Source organism: Myotis yumanensis, unplaced genomic scaffold, assembly GCF_028538775.1.
Source record: "Myotis yumanensis isolate MYYU_CA2020_CCGP unplaced genomic scaffold, mMyoYum1.0.hap1 SCAF_1, whole genome shotgun sequence".
Lineage (NCBI taxonomy): Eukaryota > Metazoa > Chordata > Mammalia > Chiroptera > Vespertilionidae > Myotis > Myotis yumanensis.
The window spans coordinates 83,014,398-83,036,285 of NW_027223752.1; the positions used below are offsets into that span (position 1 = coordinate 83,014,398).

Sequence of the window (21,888 nt, forward strand, 5' to 3'; positions counted from 1 at the left end):
TCCTAAGACTACAAAAATAATGCCACAGCTCCACTCAGTGTAGGAATTCAATATGATAATTAAATGATGGATTTGCAGTTTCTTTTCTTTTTTCTTCTAGAAAGTCCATTTACAAAGTAATTTTCATCTTAATACATTATAATAATAAAAATAGGATTTTAGTCAAATTGATCATTGTGTAAAAACCAAGAGAGTTGAAAACCTAAGAGATTTATATTTTAAATGTTGGCTAGTTAGAAGAAGTACAGAAAAAATGGGGCTAAGCTATATGGGAATCGAATCTAGTTCACTCTGTATTTGTCTGGATTCATATACGTATACAAGGCTGATGAGACAACCAAAGAACTTTCTGGGGATGAGAGAAGGGCAAGAAGGCAGTGCTGCCCAGGCATCTGAGGCAGTATGTGTAGTGCTCAGGGATGAGAAGTTTGAGGCTCGAGAATATGAAGCCTCAAAGGAAAATGAAAGGAGATTAAGGGATTTAGACGCTAAGAAAGACTGTTGAATCCTCTGATGTCAAGGGGTGAATTTGTAAGAGACATGCAAACCAACACACACAGTTTATCTATAACGATATCTTGCATCAAGCACCTGGAAACTTTCTTGGAGAGTCGCCTACCCTTTCTATAGAGAAATTGCAGAGCAACCCAGGGCTGAAAGTAATGCATACAGTGAAGTCCTTAAGAAGAAAAAATCTGCTCCTGGAAAACTAATCTATCAGGAATCTCAGTAGAGATATAGAAAACAAGATAAGCAGCATTTTTACTTGTGAAACCCATGAAGGGTACTCTGTTCTCCTCATGGTGAGAAAGGAAAAGGGGCTTTGTTAGTACATGGCATGAAGGGAGAAGAGGGGAACTTGAACAAGAAGAAAACAAATCTACTTCAGATACTAGACATGACTCCAGCTCCAAAAGAGAGAAAGGAGGCCAGGAAGCTGCCTGAGTGTAAGGTGCTCTGGTCCCTAGGAGGGGGGTGCGGTTGGGGGGGAGACAAACAGATCCCAAAGGAAAACCCAGTGTTAGGAAGCGAGAAGCTCAAACAGGGGACCCCAGAAAAACAGTGCTCCTCTGTGGCACTGGGACAACTTTGTTTATAACCAGAAACTCAGGTAATAACCAAAAGAGCTATTGATGGAAGATCAAGCTGCAGAAATAACCAATCAATATGGATGTCTATATACCCAGATAGGTACATTGATAGATGCATTTTATTTAGAACTGTAAGGATAACTATCCATTGTTACCAGGACTGCTGGACAGGGGAGAGGGGTGAAGATAAGAGGAACATCTTTTACCTAGAGAATACAGTTATTTACTTAGGAAATACTAAAAAGTAAAAAAGAAAGAAAGAAAAAGAAAAAAAAAACTCAGATTATAAAAGAAGGTACCAAAACCAAGTTTTAATACCTCCTGTTCCCCTCCTTCCTAACTCCTCCCACTAATATGCTTGCTCTGGAGAAAGGAGAAAGGCTTTTCATTTAATTAAAACGTAAAATACTTTTTTTTTTTACTGGCTGGTGGCTAGGAACATTCTGCTGACTCAGCAGTGAATAATCAGCTTTGACCTAAATCATAAAATAACTCAAAGTGGCAGCTGCAGTTGCATAAGCATGATACAAATCCGCAGTTCCTTCTCTCTCTCTCCCTCTCCTCTCCTCCCCACCCCCTCCAGACTTGGAGCAGGCAAGCCAGTTACAGCAGGTTCTTTCTGTCTCTCCACCCCCATCTGGTTCGTCTACCACCATTTTTCATCTGATCTATTTTAAAAACGCTCCATGGAACCAGATTTGACCTCATCTCCTCCCTCCCACAGCAAACCCCAGCCAGGGGCTTTGCCACACCGGTTCTCCCGGCTGGGCTCCTGCCCTGTCCTCCAGCTCCCTCAACCTGATGCCCTCCATTACACACCAGCACGCCAAAATGACACAGCAGAAAGCAGCGCTTCTTATGTCAGTACATACAGACCATCCCCAAACTCTCTACTGCTTCTCTTAAGAATACAGCTGGACTGGGCCAATTTCGACTCTACTACCAAGGAACACTGGGCCTATTCTACACGGCTGACATGCCTGGCACTTGCTGAGAGGATGGGGTGAGGCTGGAGGATGGTGGGAGGGGTGCTGGAATAAAAGATAGCAGCATTTAATAAAAGGTAGCATCCACCAAGCCTTTCTAACAGCCTGGTTCTGATTTATCTTACTGGATACTTTAAGGGAGTATTTGAGGGGCCTGTAAAAGTGGGCTACCAAAAAAAAAAAAAAAAAAAAAAAAAGCACTTGATGAACCAGAAAACAAAATCTTTGCACACAGACTCAAAGCATCTGGGAGTGTCTGATGAGGAAGTATGGGTGTGCGGCTATGTCCACATGTATACCCCTGTGGAGAGAGGAGTTGGGGACTCCACATGGCCTTCACATCTGGGTGGAAGCGGGGGACACACAAGGTGAAGTGAGGAGCTGTTTTGCATTTCCCCCGAGGAAATAAGGAGGAATAAGTTTGGGTTTAAGGACATTTTTCTGTTTATGCAGGTGGAAAATTATTTGAACACATATCTGGAGGACACTGGAAAATTCCTATCTGGGAGGGCAAGACTGACCACTGTTAAGTTGGTCAGAATGTCTTTGCAGTTCTACTTAGAAGGCAGAGGACCGGCCAGATAAGCTTTCTTGAACCTTTGATGTCAGGAATTGGGAAAAGGGAGGATCTTATAATTTTTGTCATTAGAGTTTCTAAAGTCCTCCTAGCTTGGTGCTGGCAGTGTCCAGGGAAAGTGTGGGCTGCCAAAGGGACTGTGTACAACCTGTCTTTCTGGAATGGGGCTACAGGCAGGAGCAATTTTTATATCTTGGGAGGGTTTGTACCTATGTGGCCTGAGCGGATCTGCTAAGCTATACTATTCCAGAAGGTCTTTGCCTAAGATGTCACCTCCCCTCGGTGGGTTTGGGGAATGCAAAGGGACCTGTAGCATCCAGCTGCCCAGAGAACTACCCCCGGTGGCCTGGTTTCTCTCCTAAGAGACAGACTGAACAGCCTCAAGATTCTTGATTTCTAGTTGGAATGTAAGGGTAGTTCTTGTCTCAGACACTAGTAGCATCAGCAGGAAAAAGGAAGCTGTGTCTGTGTGCACGAGACTGAAATAGCAGTGGCCAGCACTCATGTGGTCCCCTTTCTAAGCCCCATCAGCCTGTCTGGTGGCAGAAATAGCAACTCTTCCTGCATTCCCACATCCTCTTCCCCCTCCCCCACCTTCCCTATCTCTAGATCTAGCTAGCAAGCAACCACCAAGTAACTACCCTCATTGACCACCTTCATTGACTAATGGTTGGGCTACAAGGTGCCCAAGTGTCTCATGCAATCCTTGCAACCACACACTCCTGTGTAAGGTGAGGCAGGTTACTTTGCCAAGCACACATAGCCATAGAAAAGTGGTAGAGAGATGCAGTCTCCAGCAGCCTGGCTCAGAGATTTCTGATATCAGAGATTAAATGTTGAAACTTCCTAGAAATATAAGTTGCAGAACTTCTCTATAAAGCCCCTCTAAACTATTCCAGCTCACAGAAACCTTTCCCCTTCTTTGAACTTTTACTGTACTTGAATCCTAACCACAGAATCTGTCTATTAGCTTTTCTTCCCAGTTAGATATAAAATTAATCAAGGGACCACCGATAATTTATTCATTTTGCCCCAACTCACACATCTAAACTCTCCTTCCAAAGAATTTTAAGATGTGAGTGGGTCCCGGCTGGCGTGGCTCAGTAGTTGAGCATCGACCTATGAACCAGGAGGTCACGGTTCATTCCCTGTCAGGGCACATGCTCAGGTTGTGGGCTCGATCCCCAGTGTGGGAGTGTGCAGGAGGCAGCCCATCAGTGATTCTCTCTCATCATTAACATTTCTGTCTCTCTCTCCCTCTCCCTCTCCCTTCCTCTCTGAAATCAATTAAAAAAAAAAAAAAAAGATATGAGCTGGCAGGTTGAGGTAGAGGTGGACAATGTCAGAAAAATCTTACAATCAGCAGAAGCCTCCAGGACAGTGGTTCTCAACCTTCCTAATGCCATGACCCTTTAATACAATTCCTCATGTTGTGGTGACCCCCAACCATAAAATTATTTTCGTTGCTACTTCATAACTGTAATTTTGTTACTGTTAGCATAATGTAAATATCTGAGATGCAGGATGTATTTTCATTGTTCGCGACCCACAGGTTGAGAATTGCTGCTCCAGGAAAATGTGTGTGCTAGAAAGAGAAGGAATCAGGAGACCAGGGCTCTACTCAGGGCCTGTCATTTGGGTGAGTCACTGCTTGGTTCCATTTCCTTATCGGTACTAGGAAAATTATAATACTGCCCAGCTTAGCTCCTGGACTTGTCATTTGCTCCTATCAGATCATATAAGTGAAAGTGCTTTGTATAAAGAGCCCTGCCAATGAAAATTACTATGCCTATGAGCAGCTACTTAAGTATCTTCTTTGACTGGACAAAAATCGTGCACCTATGGATGAGGACAGTGAGTGGGGAGTGAGGGTGGAGGGTGGGGTGGGAACTGGGAGGAGGGGAGTTATGGGAAAAAAAAAAGAGGAACAAATGTAATCTGAACAATAAAGATTTAATTAAAAAAAAATAAAAATAAGTATCTTCTTTTTTTAACACCAGGTAATTGTATGCAAAATTCATTCATCTAAAGCACACATGTAGGAAATGGGAGGTGGGGGGTTAATGGGGGCAGATAAAAAAGGGAAGAAAAGAAAGAGGCAGAGGAAGAAGCGAGTATGGAGACCACCAGGAAGGCTAAAAGAGACCACCCTGAGAGCATGGCCCAGATGGTACTTACATAGGCAGATGGCAGCCAGGAGTCGGAGGCCCAACTCTGGGGGAAAGCAGGTGGGGAAGAACGGCTGTAGCACGTAGTTAGAGAAGGTGAGGGCGATGACAGCTTGGTTGGTGGGGTAAATCACCAGCACAGCAATCCATAGCCTCAGGAACCTGAAGAGGGAACAGGACAAGATTTGACCCAAGATAGCAATGGAGACCCCCACCCCCACTGAAAGCATGGCAGGTATTCAGAAGTCATCAGGGAAAGCCTGGGCAAGTCACAGGGCAGCATTAGGAGGGCACGTGGGCTAAAGAGATGCATTTCCCTTTTGTTTTCCAGATGCTGAGGAGACCAGCCTCTCCCCTCCCTGAAATGGTACATCCAGCACTCTGCACTGACAATAAAATCCTATATAATAAAAGGCTAATATGCAAATCGACCAAACAGAAGAACGACCGGTCACTATGCCGTGTACTGACCACCAGGGGACAGACACTCAATGCAGGAGCTGCCCCCTAGTGGTCAGTGCACTCCCACACCAGGCTCACGGCTGGAGAGTACAGCAGCAGTGGTGGGAGCTCTCCCGCCTCCGTGGCAGTGCTAAGGATGTCCAACTGACAGCTTAGGCCCGCTCCCCATGGGTAGTGGGCCTAAGCTGTCAGTCAGTCATCCCCTGAGGGCTCCCAGACTGCAAGAGGGCGCAGGTTGGGCTGAGGGACCCTCTGGGTGCACAAATTTTGTGTACCGGGTCTCTAGTGATTTAATGATAAAAAGTTAAGTTTTAACTAGTGCTAACACACATCTTGGCTTTATTTAACTCTTCCCTCTTCTTTCATTATCTCTTCTTTACCATTTTGGCCCCCAGGATCCAATGGTGGAAAATAAAATTTGCAACCTCAGAATTTTAAAAGCCAGGACATGCAACTGCCAGGGGAGGCACTGAGCAGGTGTTGCGGGAGTAGTGTCCTCCACATCCTTGGGCTCATCAGGTGCGGGTTGAGTGCTTCAGTAGCAGGGATGCAGAAACTGAGGAAATTCAAGATCAGAGCCTGGCTCGGAGGGAGGCCATTATCCTAGGTAATATGAGAAGAGAGCACCTCTGTCTCTTAGGTGGGCCCTCTCATTTGTCAAGTTAAAAAAGCTTTGTTTTATGAAGTGCTTTTCCTTGAAATCTCCAGAGTTATCATATTTGCTCTCACTCATAGACTCTTGACCACTAAGGTCAACAGATTAAAACTACAACCTGCTTCCTCTGTCACTCTCAGGGGCATTAAGGGGACACAAGGCTTTGCTAGCAAGCATGGAGGCAAAAGAGGAATCCCGTTCTCTAGGTCTCCTCAGCACATTGGAAACCCCTGGCCTTGGCTTCCTAGACCACTTAGGTCTCCACAGAGCCTCTTACCCAGCCAGTCCTCCAAAGATGTCCTTGACGTAGGAGTAGTCACCCCCAGATTTGGGGATGGTGACCCCAAGCTCAGCATAGCAAAGGGCTCCCACAGCGGTAATGAGACCCGTCACGATCCAGACGATAAGAGCAAGGCCCACGGAGCCCGCGTTCTCCAGCACACCTTTTGGCGAGACGAAGATTCCAGAGCCAATGATGTTCCCTGCATGAGGCACCAAAAGTAACAGGGAGACAGGAGCATCAGCACAGGTGGCAGGACCAGCATTTGGGGGGTGATCTCATCTCTGAGCTGATTCTAAAATACTGACTGTTGGGTTGTGTGAATCACCTTCAGGGAGATGTGTCTAGCAATAATTCTTCTAAGGAAGCAGAGGAGGAGGAGCAGACAACAGGCACTTAGAGACCAGGAACGTGGTCAGGTACTCTACATTTCTTCTTTAATCCTTAGGATAAACCTATGGAGTCAGATATCATTTCTCCCACATTACAGAGGAGGAAACCGAGTCTCAGAGATATCAAATGCATTGCCCAAGTCCACACAGTAAGAAGTGCTAGTGCAAGTACTGAACTTCAGGACTCTGACTGGGCTGCACATGATCTACCCAAGGCTGGAAAAGGCAGGGCTAGAAAAGTGGGCTGCCTCAGAGACCAGCTGTCAGTTAGCTTCAAAAGTGAGACAAAGCGTCCTGGACCACATGTCTCATTGGTTAGAGCTTAGATCGTGGGCCTGTGCACCAGAGGGTCTCGAGTTCGATTCCTTGTCAAGGGTACATACCTGGGTTTTAGGTTCACTCCGCGCCCCGGGTTGGGGCACGTGTGGGAGGCAACCAATCGATGTACCTCTCTCACATTGATGTTTCTCTCTCTCCTTCTCCTCTCTTGTTCTCTCTGCTCTCCTCTCTCACTTTCTTTAAATATCAATGGAAAAAATATCCTCACTCCTTGGGTGAGGATTAAAAAAAAAAAAAGTGAGTCAAAGAGATAGAGTGTGGTCACACCCCATGACTGGGGATTTTCTAGACCCATGAGCATGGATAGCACTCCTGGAGGCTAGCTCCACCCTTGGTGAGAAACAGAAGTAAACCCTATAAAAAGTCCTAGTCATTTGGAAGTGGTTTATAGGCGTGCAATCAGTGCAAAGCCTCAGCACTATATTCTTCCAAAGGTCGTTCTCCTCCACTGTTTCATGTCACCCTCACAACAACATTATGAAATTCAGGAAGAGGAAGAAATTTATTTTATTTATTTATAAAGTGAACAGGATTTTGTTGTTTAAATATTTTTTAATGTATTGATTTGAGAGAGAGAGAGAGGAAGGGGGAGAGAGAGAAAGATTGGTTTGTTGTTCTATTTACTTATGCATTCATTGGTTGCTTCTTGTTTGTGCCCTGACCAGGGATTGAACCCGAAACCTTGGTTTATGAGGAAGATGCTCTAACCAACTGAGTTACCTGCCCAGGACTTAGGTATTTCTCTACTTTTACAAACTAAGAAACTACGAGGGGTTAAGTGGCTTTCTCCAAATTCCACAGCTACCGACAAGTAAAACTGGATATAGAAGTCAGTCCCCTGATGCTTAACCTAGCACTTTTTCCATTAATCCACTTCTATGTCTGTACTCCAGGCCGGGCTTCTCCAGAGAGGGGAGGCCAGCAGCAAGGACTGAATGTGTATATTGGGCAGGGGAGGAGTAGGAGTGTGGAGGAAGCAACTACATGCTCCTTCCTAAGCTTTCTTTGTCTACTTCTTACGATTTAAGATGGGATCAGGGTCTATTGAACAGATGCTTTGAAAGCTACCCTCGAACCCCACCCCAGCTGCACCACTAAAGGCCTGAAGAAGGAAGCAGAAGCTAAGTGGGTCCAGGTAGAAATGCAGAGTAATTATGAGGCCAGTTGGATTTGACAGTGTTCTGAGGACATCTCAGATTCCCACCATATCCTTCTAGTGATTTGGAACTAGTGCTTAGCTGAACCAGATGCAGAGTATAGAATATTATGCTCAGTTTTCAAAAACAGTCTTTCAGACCTCAGCCATAACTCAATCTCAATCCAGTCCTGAAACTCACTTCTAAACCAAAATTCATTTTTTAATCCCAGGTCATACATCCAGTTATTTCAGCCAAAGGGAAAGAGAAGAGAATATTTACATTCTAAAAACAATTGTGGGCCGAAACCGGTTTGGCTCAGTGGATAGAGCGTCGGCTTGCGGACTGAGAGGTCCCAGGTTCGATTCCGGTCAAGGGCATGTACCTGGGTTGCGGACACATCCCCAGTGGGAGATGTGCAGGAGGCAGCTGATCGATGTTTCTCTCTCATCGATGTTTCTAACTCTCTATCTCTCTCCCTTCCTCTCTGTAAAAAATCAATAAAATATATTTAAAAAAAAACAAAAAACAAAAAACAATTGTGTCCTATTCCTCTAGGATGCAAAATAAGCTGTCCCTTTACAAACTAAAAAATTGCAGCATGAAGTGAGTAATGGTAAGGGGGGGTGGGGGCGTCTAAACAGTCCTCATTTGTGCTTTGCATGAATGTTGGGTTAATGGAGACTAAAAGGCACTAGTATCCCGGGACTCAAGACTCAGTCACCCTGTCAAGTGACCCATCAAATGCAGAACTAAATATGCTGCTGGGAACTGAGAACAAGTGCTGAAAGATGACAGTAAATTCCTTGCCTAGCAGGTATTTATCAGAAGAGTGATCTGTAGGTCATTTCAAAGCCAGCCAAGAAGAGAGCAATACAACTAGAGTTAAAAAACTAGCTCAAGAGGTTAGAAAAGCAATCATTACAAGAGAAAAACTAGGTTTGACTTTGGTCTTAAAAGTGCTGAAAGGGAGGTTAGAGAACAACTAGGCAGTTCTCAGAGCCAGGAACGGCTGTCGCAAGGAGGAAGTGGGAATGGATGTTATTGAAAAGACCCCATCTTCTCAAGAATAAAGAATGTTAATGTTCCACTAAGGGTTCTTGGAAAACAAATTTTGCAGTGGGAATCAGGAGCACTTCTATTCTAGATTATCACACTGACATTTCTAGAGTGTGTGCTCCTTCCCTCGTCCCATGTGGAGGAAGCCACTAGAATGTGGGATGTGCAACACCCACAGCCCATTGCAGCGTGTGACCACTGCTTGCCTCCTCTTACAGTATTCTTGGGTGACAAACACGTCTTTCCATGGAGTTGCTGGAATGATGGTGAGAGTTGCAATAGGTTAGCATTGAGACAAGAATCTTCATTTTATAAAAATTGGGTTCCTTCCTCCTTCCAACAATATTAATTTTGACCAAATTAAAATTACAATGACAAATGCTTAAAATCTTTTATTTATTCTAAGGATCAGGAAGGAAAAGAATGCCTCTCCCAGATTCTACGAAGCCACTACCTACAAAACCAGAATCAGGTAACATTTTCTCCATATTAGTGGCCTCTGGAGCTTCTGCAAGGGGCGGAATGTCATTCACAAAACAGCTATGTTCTGGAGCAGCAAGAATATTCATATTACTTTTACTCAAGAGCAATGCCTACTATATCAATTTTTAGTATAATTACTTGATTAATATTATCTCCCCCACTAAACTGTAAGCTCCACGAGAAAAGGAACTATATTGCTTCCCCTCACCTGTGAAGTGTCACTTAGTAGACACTCCATAAATATTTACCAAATGAAAGATGTCTGACATCAATCTAGAACTTATCTGCACAGAGCAATTGAATATACCTGTTTCTTTGGAACCTCCAAATCTCATGAACTATGTCAAGTGTATATTGCAGGCAAATGAGTAAAGCAACCCAGTTATTTCACTGCTGAGCAGAATAGACTGGCTATTACTACTATCTCCAATTTGTAGGGGAAGAAAGTAGGGCAACTATATTCCCATTTTCCAAATGGGGAAAATGAGTGAGATATTATTATCCCTATTTTATGGACGAAGAAATAGACGCAGGTAGTTATTTGCCTACCTCACAGAGTGAGTTAGTAACAACTGGATTAGGACCTAAATCTGTCACAGCTTCAAGCTCTTTCCTGAAAATAGTTTTACGTGCTCCACTCTATAGGCAATGAGAATGGTTCACAGGAAATGCTTATTTAAAAAATGGAACACATGCTCTAGCTGGTTTGGCTCAGTGTATAGAGTGTCGGCCTGCAGACTGAAGGACCCTCGGTTCGATTCCGGTCAAGGGCACACACCTCAGTTGCTAGCTAGATCCCCGGTTCTGGTCAGGGAGTGTGTGGGAGGCAACCAACTGATGTCTCTCTCTCACATCAATGTTTCTTTCTGTCTCTCCCCCTCCCTCCTACTCTCTCTAAAAATCAATGGAAAAATATCCTTTGTTAGAATTAACAACAACAACAAAAAACCCAAAATTGGAACACAGATCTGATTCCTTTCTTCTACTGCAATACCACCTTTAGTGGTGATTTACAAAACATTCACATCCATTACCTTACTTGACTCTCATAACTATTTTCTTAGGTGCATAGGTCAGGTGCTATTATTCTTATCTTCCTTTTCAAAGACTGAGGTTCAGAGAGGTGAGGAGACTTGATCTAAGTCACGTATTGCATATGTAGCAAAGCCTGGGTGAGAGGCCAAGGCCTTGGACTCCTGGCCCAGGACCTCCTCAACTATCCCATATTGCCTCTCCTCTAGAAATTGCACAACACACGCTTTAGCTGCAGGGCTTTTAAGCTTGGACACTATCTAAAGGAGATTTTTCTGGAGTGGCTTTGAAAAAGGAAAACTGGGAAAGGGCTTCCAGCTAGACTCGGAAACTTGCTTGATGAAAGGTGGGAAGAAAGTTTATTAAGATGGGATTTTTTTTCCCTCCATGGTTTTACTCTTAGACTCGGTGACTACAAAACCATTCAAGAATGAGATGGCCACCCATTTGGTATAGCCAAGGTACTGGAGATCAGGTTTCAACCCTCTTTTTCATCCACACCAATTAATAAAATAATCATCTTATCACACAGATCTTCTTTAGTGAAAAATGAGTCCAAGGATGCCTAGACAATGAGGCCCGTTTGGGCTTGTTCTGGGAAAGAAAAACCAAGCAAACCACTCTATTAAAATGGGGCCAATTGGTATCAGTGGGCAAGTCTTCACTAGAAAAATTGCCGGAATTGAGAAAATCTACATTTGCTATGAAGAACCATTAACTTCTCCACCTGTGACTCCTATTAAAGGCATTACTCACATCCAGGCCTGTCCACACTGGAATGCTATAGCCAAAAAATAATCTCCTAGGATATGGAACTACAGACTTCTAATGCCCAACAGACCCTCAGATCCAAAAGGCTTTGGCCTTCCTTACAAAATCATGCTAATCTTGAAATCTAACCAGAGCTCCGCCTAAGGTTTGGAGGTTTCGTGCATTTTCACCATGTCCAGAGAAAGCTGAGGTGAACCTTCTTTGTGCTTCTCCCTTAAAGTGGCTGGGAGGACTTGAGGACTGCCAGGACTCGGGGAGCAGTGTGGAAGGGTCTAGTAGGTTGAAGCCGGGCTTTGATCCTGACAGCAGGCCTGGAAGCTCACCATGCCTCTCTCCCTGGTGAGAGCAGGTCAAGACTCTGACATATGCCCTAGGAGTTGCCATCTACTACAGAACACAGATGTGGAATGTGCTGCAGGACTCTGCTATCTAAAATTTCTTACTGAACAGTGAAAAGGACACTAGACTTAGAGTCAGGGAAGCCATTGAATCCTTGCTTTGCCACTCTTATGCCATGTGACCTGACTTTTCCTAAGAGTCCCTTCCTTTATCTGCTGAGTGGGAGAAAATTGTTTCTGTCCTGCCTACCTCACATGGTTGTTGTGGGGATCAAAGATTACATTTGTATGGGAACACTTAATAGTCTACGAAATGCTAGGATTTATAGCAATAGGAATAGAGACCATCCCTAGAAGAATCTGAGGTTTGGCTCCCAAATAGCACTGTAGAGCCAGGACCATGAAGTATCTATCCTCTGAGTCATGTGTCTGCTTGTCTAGGTATAATTTTTAGATGCCTCAGGTGGGCGGCCAACATGTAATTGCATCTCGAGCAGCATTTATTGTGCACCCACTCTGTACATGCTTGCTTTAAAAGGTAATTGGGAAGCACTTGTTCACACATGGACTTTTAACAAAATAGAGGGAGCCAACCACTACCCACCAGCCACTGAAAGACAGGCATCCTGGCCTGCGGGGCTAAGAGTGCTGAGTCCTCAAATATGTCCATTAAAGATTTACATCTGGCCCCTAGCGTCTCCCTGTCTGGATGGGGAACCAGGCGCCAACCGTGAAGGCTTTGTCTACTTTGCATCCGGCGGCAATTCTGCATCTTTCTCCCACCCCCAGGGGACAGTTGGCAATGTCTAGATACACTTTGGTTGTCCCTGCTGGAATCTAGTGGGTAAAGGCAAGGAATGCTGCTAAACGTCCTACAATGCACAGGACGGCCCTCCATGGCAAAGAAGTATCTGCCCCAAAAGGTACTAGTGCCAAGGTTGAGAAACTCCGCTCCACCTTCATGCCTCAACATCATCATCTGGAAAATCACTATAGTGCTTTTCAAATGTAAATTTCACTAATGTGGGTGTTTGTTTTTTAAACCAAGCACAAAAATGTATTGTTCATAGGAATAACTCATTTTTAAGCTAAAACTTTTTTTTTTTACTATGGTAAAATATATGACATTAAATTTACCATCTTCATCATTTTTAAGTGTACAGTTCAGTAGCATTAAGTATATTCACATTGTTGGGAAACATATCCCCAGTGGGTGATTTGTTTTTGACTGACCGCTATTATTCAACAAATACTTTCTAAGCACTTACCATGTGCCAGGCTGAATATGTGGGGATGTGAAAATGAGTAAGACTCAGTCCCTGTCATCAAGGAACTGTGTGGAGAAGTGAAGACATGTACATGGACACAGGGCTGACAACACCAGGTTAGAGCATAAGTTACATGAGGTCAATTGCAAGATATGACAAGACATTGTATTAGGAATGGAAAAGGTCTCTGGCGTGGGCTATTCAAAAAAAGCTTCCTGGAAAAGGAGAAGCACAAGACGAATGCTGATTAGTAGGTTGACTCAAATCAACAGAGAGAAAAGGAAAAGCATTGGCTGGTTGATAAGCAGATTGGACTCGGCCTGAACTGGCCAATTTTCATCACCTGGTCATTCTAATAGAAATTTCTGAACCAGAAGTGGGGGTGGGGTGGAGGATAAGCTTAAGGAGAGAAAAAAACCCTAATATATATTGAACATATACCATAAGACACCAGCTTTATTTTAATATTCCACGAGAAACTTCCATTTTACAGGTAAGTAAATTGATAATCAACTTGTACCAGGTTAAAAGCTTGTAAATAAGGAAGCAGTTTACAAACCCAATACTATCTCCGAAGTCCTTCCTCCTCTGCTGTACTATGAATGGTTCCTCCCTTTCCACAACACACTGACACAAGTCATGGAAAAAATAATTATACGCTTTCTACTTCCAGCATCAGGTCCCTCTTAACAAAAGCTTCCTTTTCCCTAAGGCAACCTGATCTGCCTATATCAGTTGCTTACTAAACACCCTAGGCAGAATTATACTCTAAAGAAGCAGCTAAAGCATTTATGTATTTCTAAGACATACAAAAAGGCACCTTTAAAATCTATATATAGTTGAGAAAAGTACAGTAATAATTCTGCATCTGTGGTACTCTCTCTGGGTAATCTGCCTTCATAGTTCAGTGTGAGGTTGTCCTGAACACTTTAACGCATATTGTAAAACCCTCTCCCTGGAAGTCACTGCTAATGCTGAGAATATTTAAAGCAGGGAGCAAACCAATGGGAAGACTTGTGACTGTGACAAAGAATGAGGGATGAAATATAATCGATTAAGCTTTTTGGCTCACATTTTATTTCTTCTATAAATAAAACAACTTAAAATAGATTTGAAGGATAATTTCACTTCTTTTAATATATATGTATGTTATTGATTTCAGAGAGGGAGAGGAAGAAATAGAAACATCAATGATCAGAATCATTGATTGGCTGCTTCCCAGCATACCCCCCATTGGGAATTGAGCCCCTACACTGGGCAGTGCCCTGACCAGGAATTGAACCTAGCAGCCCAGAGCCTTGCAAACAATGTGCTCAATAAGGGCTTGTTGAATGTGAAACTATGGACAGGTCTTGAATCCTATGACCAGCAGCTCTCATCCCTGTGCCAGGGAACAGGCTACAACTAGCCATTTCCAGATCACCAGAGGGTGGGGGTGACTTCTCTATAGGTACGTTCTGGGAGAGGAACAAGGATGGTCCTTCTTGCTCTGTATGCTCAACCAGGAGTTAAAAATTGGAATGGCCCTAACTGGTTTGGCTCAGTGGATACAGCGTTGGCCTGCGGACTGAAGGGTCCTGGGTTTGATTCCGGTCAGGGGCAGGTACCTTGGTTGCGGGCACATCCCCAGTAGTGGGTGTGCAGGAGGCAGCTGATAGATGTTTCTCTCTCATCAATGTTTCTAACTCTCTATCCCTCTCCCTTCCTCTCTGTAAAAAAATCAATAAAATATATATTTTTAAAAATTGGAATAGAACAGTTTCTAGGGCCCTGCTCCTGAGTCATTGTTGTTTTAAGTAGCTCAGAATATATTCTTTGGATTAATTGCTCATGCCTGCCTTTTTTTTTTTTTTTAAACACCCCATCACCACTCCAAACAATAACAACAAAATAACAGAAATTCCTGAGGCACTTCTTAGTAGGCAGCCATGTTGTGGATTAACCCTCAGAGGAAAGCAGAAAACCTTAGTAGCCAGGCAACCTGAGCAGCCCCAACTAGCCTACCTGTACCTCTACGCTGCTTCAAGGAGCCGATTCAGAAAAGTAATATACTATATGGGGCCAGCCTCTCCAAGAAGGTCATCTGATCTGGGTATGGGTGTTTTTGTTGTTTTTCTAAATAAAATGGGCTGTTTAGTTCTGCTTCTTAGACACATTTTTTTAAAACAGGAGAAAAACACATAAATTGTATTAATTTTTATATGTACGTGGTAGCCTTGACAAGAGAATAATGACCTGAAGAAATGACCAGAGCAGGGAGCTTGTATACCGCTTGGACAATAAATTTGTGAAGAATTGACCAGCCCTAGGGGTATGGGCTAGGCATAGTAAATGCTAATGAGGTGACGAGGAAGATAAGGGTTGGTTTGCACAAATTTCTCAGCCCCAAATTCCTTGTCTCTGGTGATAGAATGTCTTTCCCCTTCTGCTGCAGGGAAGTAACCTTTCACATGGCAGATTTAGCTCTTGCTTTTAGGAGGACGAAGGTAGACACAATTTTTTATCTGCTGGATTCCTACTTTCTTTCCCAACCCTTATCATCATCTCCTGCTAGTCACTCATCTGTATAACTCTGTTTTCTGAGAGAACATATTGTAGCGCTGCCAGTAGTAGGCCACAGATTGATCCTTGAGTGCCTGGTTGCTGGGGGCAAGAAGCATGTAACAGGATTCCTGGCTTCAGCCACCCTGAGTTCCATGTTGTGAAGCATTTTGATTAAGCCCAGTAGCCTCCGAGTTCAATGACCTGGGTGAGAATCCTGATTCTGCCTTCGCCCAATTACTTATTCACTCAAACCCTTCCTTTTAATAACACGACTTATTTCATGGAATTAGATGAGGCTATGCTTAAAGCACTGATCAGGTGCTACATGTCTGATGCATAGCAGTGCTCAGCAAATGGTAGCTACTTATTATTATTACGCTGTTGGGTGTAGCCTTTCTCTATCCGCCAAGATGTGTTTGTTTTAACAAGCCTCCTCGTTGGCTTCTGTCTCAGACTTTCCCTTAAGAACAATCAGATTTTTAAACATGTTTTCATCCTGAATGAACCAAATCCTAATCTCTCCATGTATAAAAAAATAATTGGAGTAAAAACTCAAGAAGCAGTTTTCACACTCCATCCCCCTCGTTAACATCCAATAGACATTTTGGAGATTAGAAAGTTAATATAGCATATTAGACTCTAAAATGTAAAACCTTCTAAAGTGGTGTAAAACACATGAGTCTGAAAATCTTTTGGGCGTGAACATTTTCCAAATTAGCCCAGTGCCATTGGTTATAATTCTAGCCAAACTTTTTTGTTGACAAATAGCCTTAAAAAAAGTTTTCCCCAAATTTTTCAGTATCAGAAAGATCCATGATCTTTCCAGACTCCAACCTCTAGGTTATGGTCCTCCATTGTCCATTCTTCCACCACACAATACACACCAGCCTCTCTCCCTCCCCTCTTGGTTACCAGTGAGAAATGGGGAATGGCTAAGGGCTTTGGCCATGGAGTTAGGCCATCACAGTGATCAGTTGTGACCTTGGGCAAATTACCAGCTCTTCCCCATATTTAAAATAGAGATAGTTGTAATATCTACTTCCATGGGATTGTGGTCAGGATTAAATAAGGTAATATACATACAGAGTTTAAAGCACAGGAAGCAGCATTTAGTTAGAGCTCAATAAATACTGTTTTTAAACATCTTTTTAGTTGGGAGACAGCAGTCTAGTAGCTAGAACCACATCCAGTATTGCTCTGCAGCAAATGGATCAAGTTCCCCCATAAACACACACTGTACTAAAAACAAAACGGTCGAACATAGTATGAATATTTTTCTTTAGGCTCTGCAAGTGGCCTGGTGGCCTTCAGACCTAGATTCTAGGCATGTACCTAAATATGTAACTGGGATAAAATGATGTAAACAGCCAGGAACTCTGGGCCCCTCTTTGATGGTTGGGAAGACTGCTGGTCCTGAGAGGAATGATGAGCCTGTGGGAGAGTTCATGGAATGTGTTCTGTGCCGGCCAGATCCTGTAGTAGCTGAGTGACACACCTCCCTTCAAGTCTTCCTGTGATTGCACCAGGAATCTTACCTTCTTCCACCCAGCTGATTGCCCAACATCCCTTTACACTGGGACACTTCCTCACTGGGAATACAACACTAACTGCTTCATCTATAAAAATGATAAGGACTTTTGCCCAGAGTCTAAAGGAAAACACACTTTTCAGGACATAAAAACAGAAATAGCAGAGAATAATGCTTAAGAGCTTGATTCAGGATTCAGAAAAGCTTTAGGTTTGAATCTTGGCTTCCATACTTTTCAGCTGTGTGACCTTCACCACCTTGTGACTTTCTCCCTCTGAACCTCTATTTTCTTATCTGGAAGAAGGGTTAATAAGTGTCTACTTCAGGGTTATTGTGAGGGATAAATAAGATAATGTATGTTAGGTAACTGGATGAGTACCTGGCATATAATAAGTGTTTCATAATGGAAGCTGTTAACAGTAGCTTTGGTATAATTAATAAATGGATTTTGCTGCTCCTTCACAGTCTCTTTACATTCATGGAGAAATCTAAGTTCATCTATTGCCAACAGGTTTTCTTAACCAAGTACATGGAGAGCAATAGCTTGTTTAGCTTAGGGTAAAAGTGATGTTAAAGAATGAAAATGGTACAACCTGCCCTGGCTGGCGTGCTCAGTGGTTAGAGCATCATCCAGTGCAACAAAGGGTTGTGAGTTTGATTCCGGGTCAGAGCACATATCCAGGTTTTAGATTCAATCCCCAGTCAAGGTGCGTATGGGAGGTAACTGATCCATGTTTCTCTCACATAGATGTTTCTTCCTTCCCTCTCTCTCCAGAATCAGTGTGTGTGTGTGTGTGTGGGGGGGGGGGGGGGGGGGGGAAATCGCCTCAGGTGAGAATTAAAAAGAAAGAAAATGGGACAACCTAATTGTCCAGGTTGATAAAATTATTCCTATCTTAAAGACTTTCAAGCCAGGTTCCCAACAGCCCCTCGGATAAATACTTTTTATTACTACTATCTTCAGACTTTTGTCAAGAGTCAATTAAATTCAATAATTATTTAAGTAATTGTTCTATGTCAGGCACTCTCTAAACACTAAAGACTCAGAGATGAATAAGAAATAACAGCTTACTTGTTTTTTTCTCCAGAAAATAACAGTTTAGTTATTGCCCCTTTACCTACAAAATCTCCCCAAATCATCTTCTCAACTCCATCTTTTTTCACATCCTTCAAGATGCTTTTTAATCTAGTTCTGGGTGAGAACCTCTCTCTCTCTCTCTTTGTGCTTCCACCATTCACCTAACTTTGCCTTCCTTCATCTCTTACACAATTCAATCATATAATGCATGTTCAATGTTCTCTGTTTAATGCATATGAATTTCATCTCCCTGAGAGACTCTAGGGCATGAGTCTTCTATTAGTTCATTATATATTCCTATAGCATCTGCCATTCTGTTATTTCTATAGGGTGTCCCAAAAAATATATATACATTTTAACAACTGATAACTCAATTTTGAAAATGAACTGTATGTTAATAAACACTGACTTTATATAATCATTCAAAGCGTGTATACATTTCGGGCGGGCACCCTGTACTTTAGATCATCAGTGATGATTGTGAATGAAGTTTTATGAGCTTGTATGAAATATACTTTCACTTATCCCTCTAAGTCAATTGAGATAGACAGACTTGAGGCCAAATTGCTACTTTCACATACCGCTTTATCTGATTCACTTAGGAAATTTCCTTTCTCTTTTTGCCTTCTAATTCTATTTCTTCCATAGTGTTGATGTTGAACTCTGAATTCTGTGTAGAAAATGCATTTATTTTTTGCATTTGGTCTTGATAAAACTTGAATAACTATCATCCACTCAGAAACTCCTCTAGGAAAGGATAAGGCAGCTGTTCAGCACACTTGTACTAGTAACTCAACAACCAAAAGGATTTTCCCCCCATATCATCCTAAAAGGAAAATTTGCATCTTATCCTAGCTTAGATGTAGAATAGTGCCTAGTAACTAAAAGGATTCTCTCACTTTGGAAAAATATCCAGTTTTCTCTGAAATCACATATCTGGCATCTCTTTTCACCATACTGCCATCCATGAGGTTGTGGATAAGTCAGTAGTAACATTCACTCAAGTTGTACTTTTTAACCTGAACACTCAAATTTCTTCATAGTCTTAGAAAAATGTTAAAGAAAGAGATAAACCAATCTGAGTCTACAGGAAAATATCCTCTGCCCTTGAAAACCTCCACATATGTAGGTGTGGGTGAGCAAAGCTGAGGCAGCAAGAAGGCAGTTGTGCTTGTGTGCATGTGGGTGTGCACATCTGTCTATGAATCAGAACCTTCCCAAAGGGAGGAAAATGCTTAATCCTATCAGTCAAGCTGGTGAAAGAGGTAACAGGCTCTGCTATTTATATAACATAAATTGGCATGTGCTGTACACATGGAGTACTTTGCTGATCTCATTTCTTACAGCAATTGGGATTAAGGTGAGGCAAAGAAAGGGTAATGAGAGAGAGATTCAGATCATGACTATATTTTTTTAAATAACATTGCTTTTCTTATAACTGTAGACACCTGGAAAACCTCCCAGAGACAGAGAATTAGATAAAGTGGAATTCTATTTTAAAAGCAGGGTGGTAATAACAGTATCACTGAAGTCTGGGTGTAGAAGTGAAGAGGATTATCTGAATACTATACTGATTTTATTTTATTTCAAGGGTGTTCTCCAGTGTCACTATTGCACAGGTGCCAAAAATGTCTCTGTGCTAATAAATGGACCATTGGGTCATCCAGAGAAATTGGTTCATGGGCACCATGACACAATGAGGCGTCAAAAAGAACTCTGGAGAGCCCTGGCAGGTTTCCCAGTGGTTAGAGCATGGGTCCCGTGCACCAAATGGTCTCAGGTTTGAATCCCGGTGGAGGGCACGTACTTGTTGAGGTGTGGAGGGGTGGGCAACACATTGATGTTTCTCTCTTTCTCCCGCTCCCTCCCTTCCACTCTCTCTAAATGGGAGGGGGGATTAACAACAAGATGATGCAATATACCCAGATTGTCTGTCTCGCACCCCTTCCCATGGGGAGAAGGTGAAGCCCTCTGCCAAAGACAGCAGGAGAAACTCTCACCCTCTGAAGTGAGACAGTAATGTGCCATTGCCCATCCAAGTCCAGAGCCTCTCTGGAAAGAGGAGGATGTGTTTTCTAGAGATGAAGCTGTACTTGGAACCCCCTGCTGAGTACAGTTAGGGGGTTGAAGTGGCCTGCACTGCACTCTCTGGGGCACCCAGGCTCCCCACCTTCAAAGCCTCTAAGCTGGGGTGCATTTTATCCATCAATTCCTCCCTGACTCCACATTCTAGTTCAGCGGTTCTCAACCTGGGGGTCGCGACCCCTTTGGGGGTCGAAGGACCCTTTCACAGGGGTTGCCTAAGACCATCGGAAAACACATGTATAATTACATATTGTCTTTGTGATTAATCACGATGCTTTAATTATGTTCAATTTGTAACAATGAAATTCGGGGTCACCACAACATGAGGAACTGTATTAAAGGGTCGAGGCATTAGGAACGTTGAGAACCTCTGTTCTAGTTCCTCCCAATTCCTTTCAAGAACCCACAGGGTTAGGAGACAGGGGACTTCACTAGGCAACTAGAGAAAGTGCAAACTATACATTTACAAAAAGACATGAGCTGTCTCTTCTTGCATAATTTATTTCCTCATCTGTGAAATGGGAATCAGAGCCCTGTCTCGTTTACTTCGCAAAGTGGGTAAAGTGGAAAAGCTATAGAAAGGCAAAGTATTATTATGGCCGTTGTAGCTATTTTTATTATTACACATCCCGTAGGCCCATAGTTTTATATAACATAAAATAACCAAATATCTACTAACATGCCTCAAAAGCGAGTCCAGAGTCTGCTGAGGAGATGGCTGCATAAAGCTTGTTAAAATTCAGGTGCCCTAGCACCTGAGAGTGGCTCAGGCACACACCTGAAGCCTACTGCACGAGAACCTTCAGGTGGGGAGCCCAAAAGCCTGTATTTTTAAAAAATATATATTTTATTGATTTTTTACAGAGAGGAAGGGAGAGGGATAGAGAGCTAGAAACATCGATGAGAGCGAAACACCGATCAGCTGCCTCTTGCATACCCCCGACTGGGGATGTGTCCGCAACCAAGGCACGTGCCCTTGGCCGGAATCGAACCCGAGACCCTTCAGTCCGCAGGCCGACGCTCTAGCCACTGAGCCAAACCGGTCAGGGCTTTTTTTTTAAAACGCTCCCAGGCAATGCTGACCATCGACCAGGTGTGTGATCCCTACATATTTGCCTAGTCTATGAGCACTGGACAAAACTATTCAGCTTGGTTTGGACAAACCTTGACTAGCAAGGGGTAGGTTACAGCACAGGTGACTGACAATCATTTTCTAAGAGAATAGGAAGCATAAATAGTATTTTAGAGGGGTTAAGTTTCCGCAGGAGGACCACCAAGACGGGGAGGGAGGGGGGTGGTGGGAGAGGGAATTGCACTCACCTACAATGATACCGCAAGCACTGACCAATCCAATCTCCTTCTTCAGGGATACTCCGCCCTCTCCGGACCCAGTCTTTGACTCGCTCCCCCCTGGGTGGTTCTTTTCGGCGTTGGTTCGCTGCCTGGCTCCTTTTTCCATCTTTCTCAGTAGGATTTCAACCTCCGAAAGATCTCTCTTTCTAAATGCGAATGGGTGTAAATATATTTATAGAGCGAGCCTTTCAAATTAAAATGTTCTTTTCCAATATAAGAACCACCCCTTCCCTCTTAAAAAGACACAGGCAGATAAAAGAGAA

The 21,888-nt window shown here is 43.2% G+C and overlaps 1 protein-coding gene across 2 annotated transcripts in view; it reads right to left on the minus strand.

Annotated features, from left to right (window-relative positions):
* Positions 1-21,888, minus strand: part of SLC7A8 (solute carrier family 7 member 8) — a 50,896-nt gene that overhangs the window by 28,238 nt on the left and 770 nt on the right. For both annotated transcript variants that reach the window (XM_070426549.1, XM_070426556.1), the window contains exons 2-4: positions 21,593-21,771; positions 6,217-6,421; positions 4,833-4,984 (exon numbers count right to left, since the gene is read on the minus strand). In XM_070426549.1, the coding sequence (XP_070282650.1) occupies positions 4,833-4,984; positions 6,217-6,421; positions 21,593-21,731 (496 nt within the window). In that variant the 5' untranslated portion in view covers positions 21,732-21,771. The remainder of the gene's footprint in view (positions 1-4,832; positions 4,985-6,216; positions 6,422-21,592; positions 21,772-21,888) is intronic.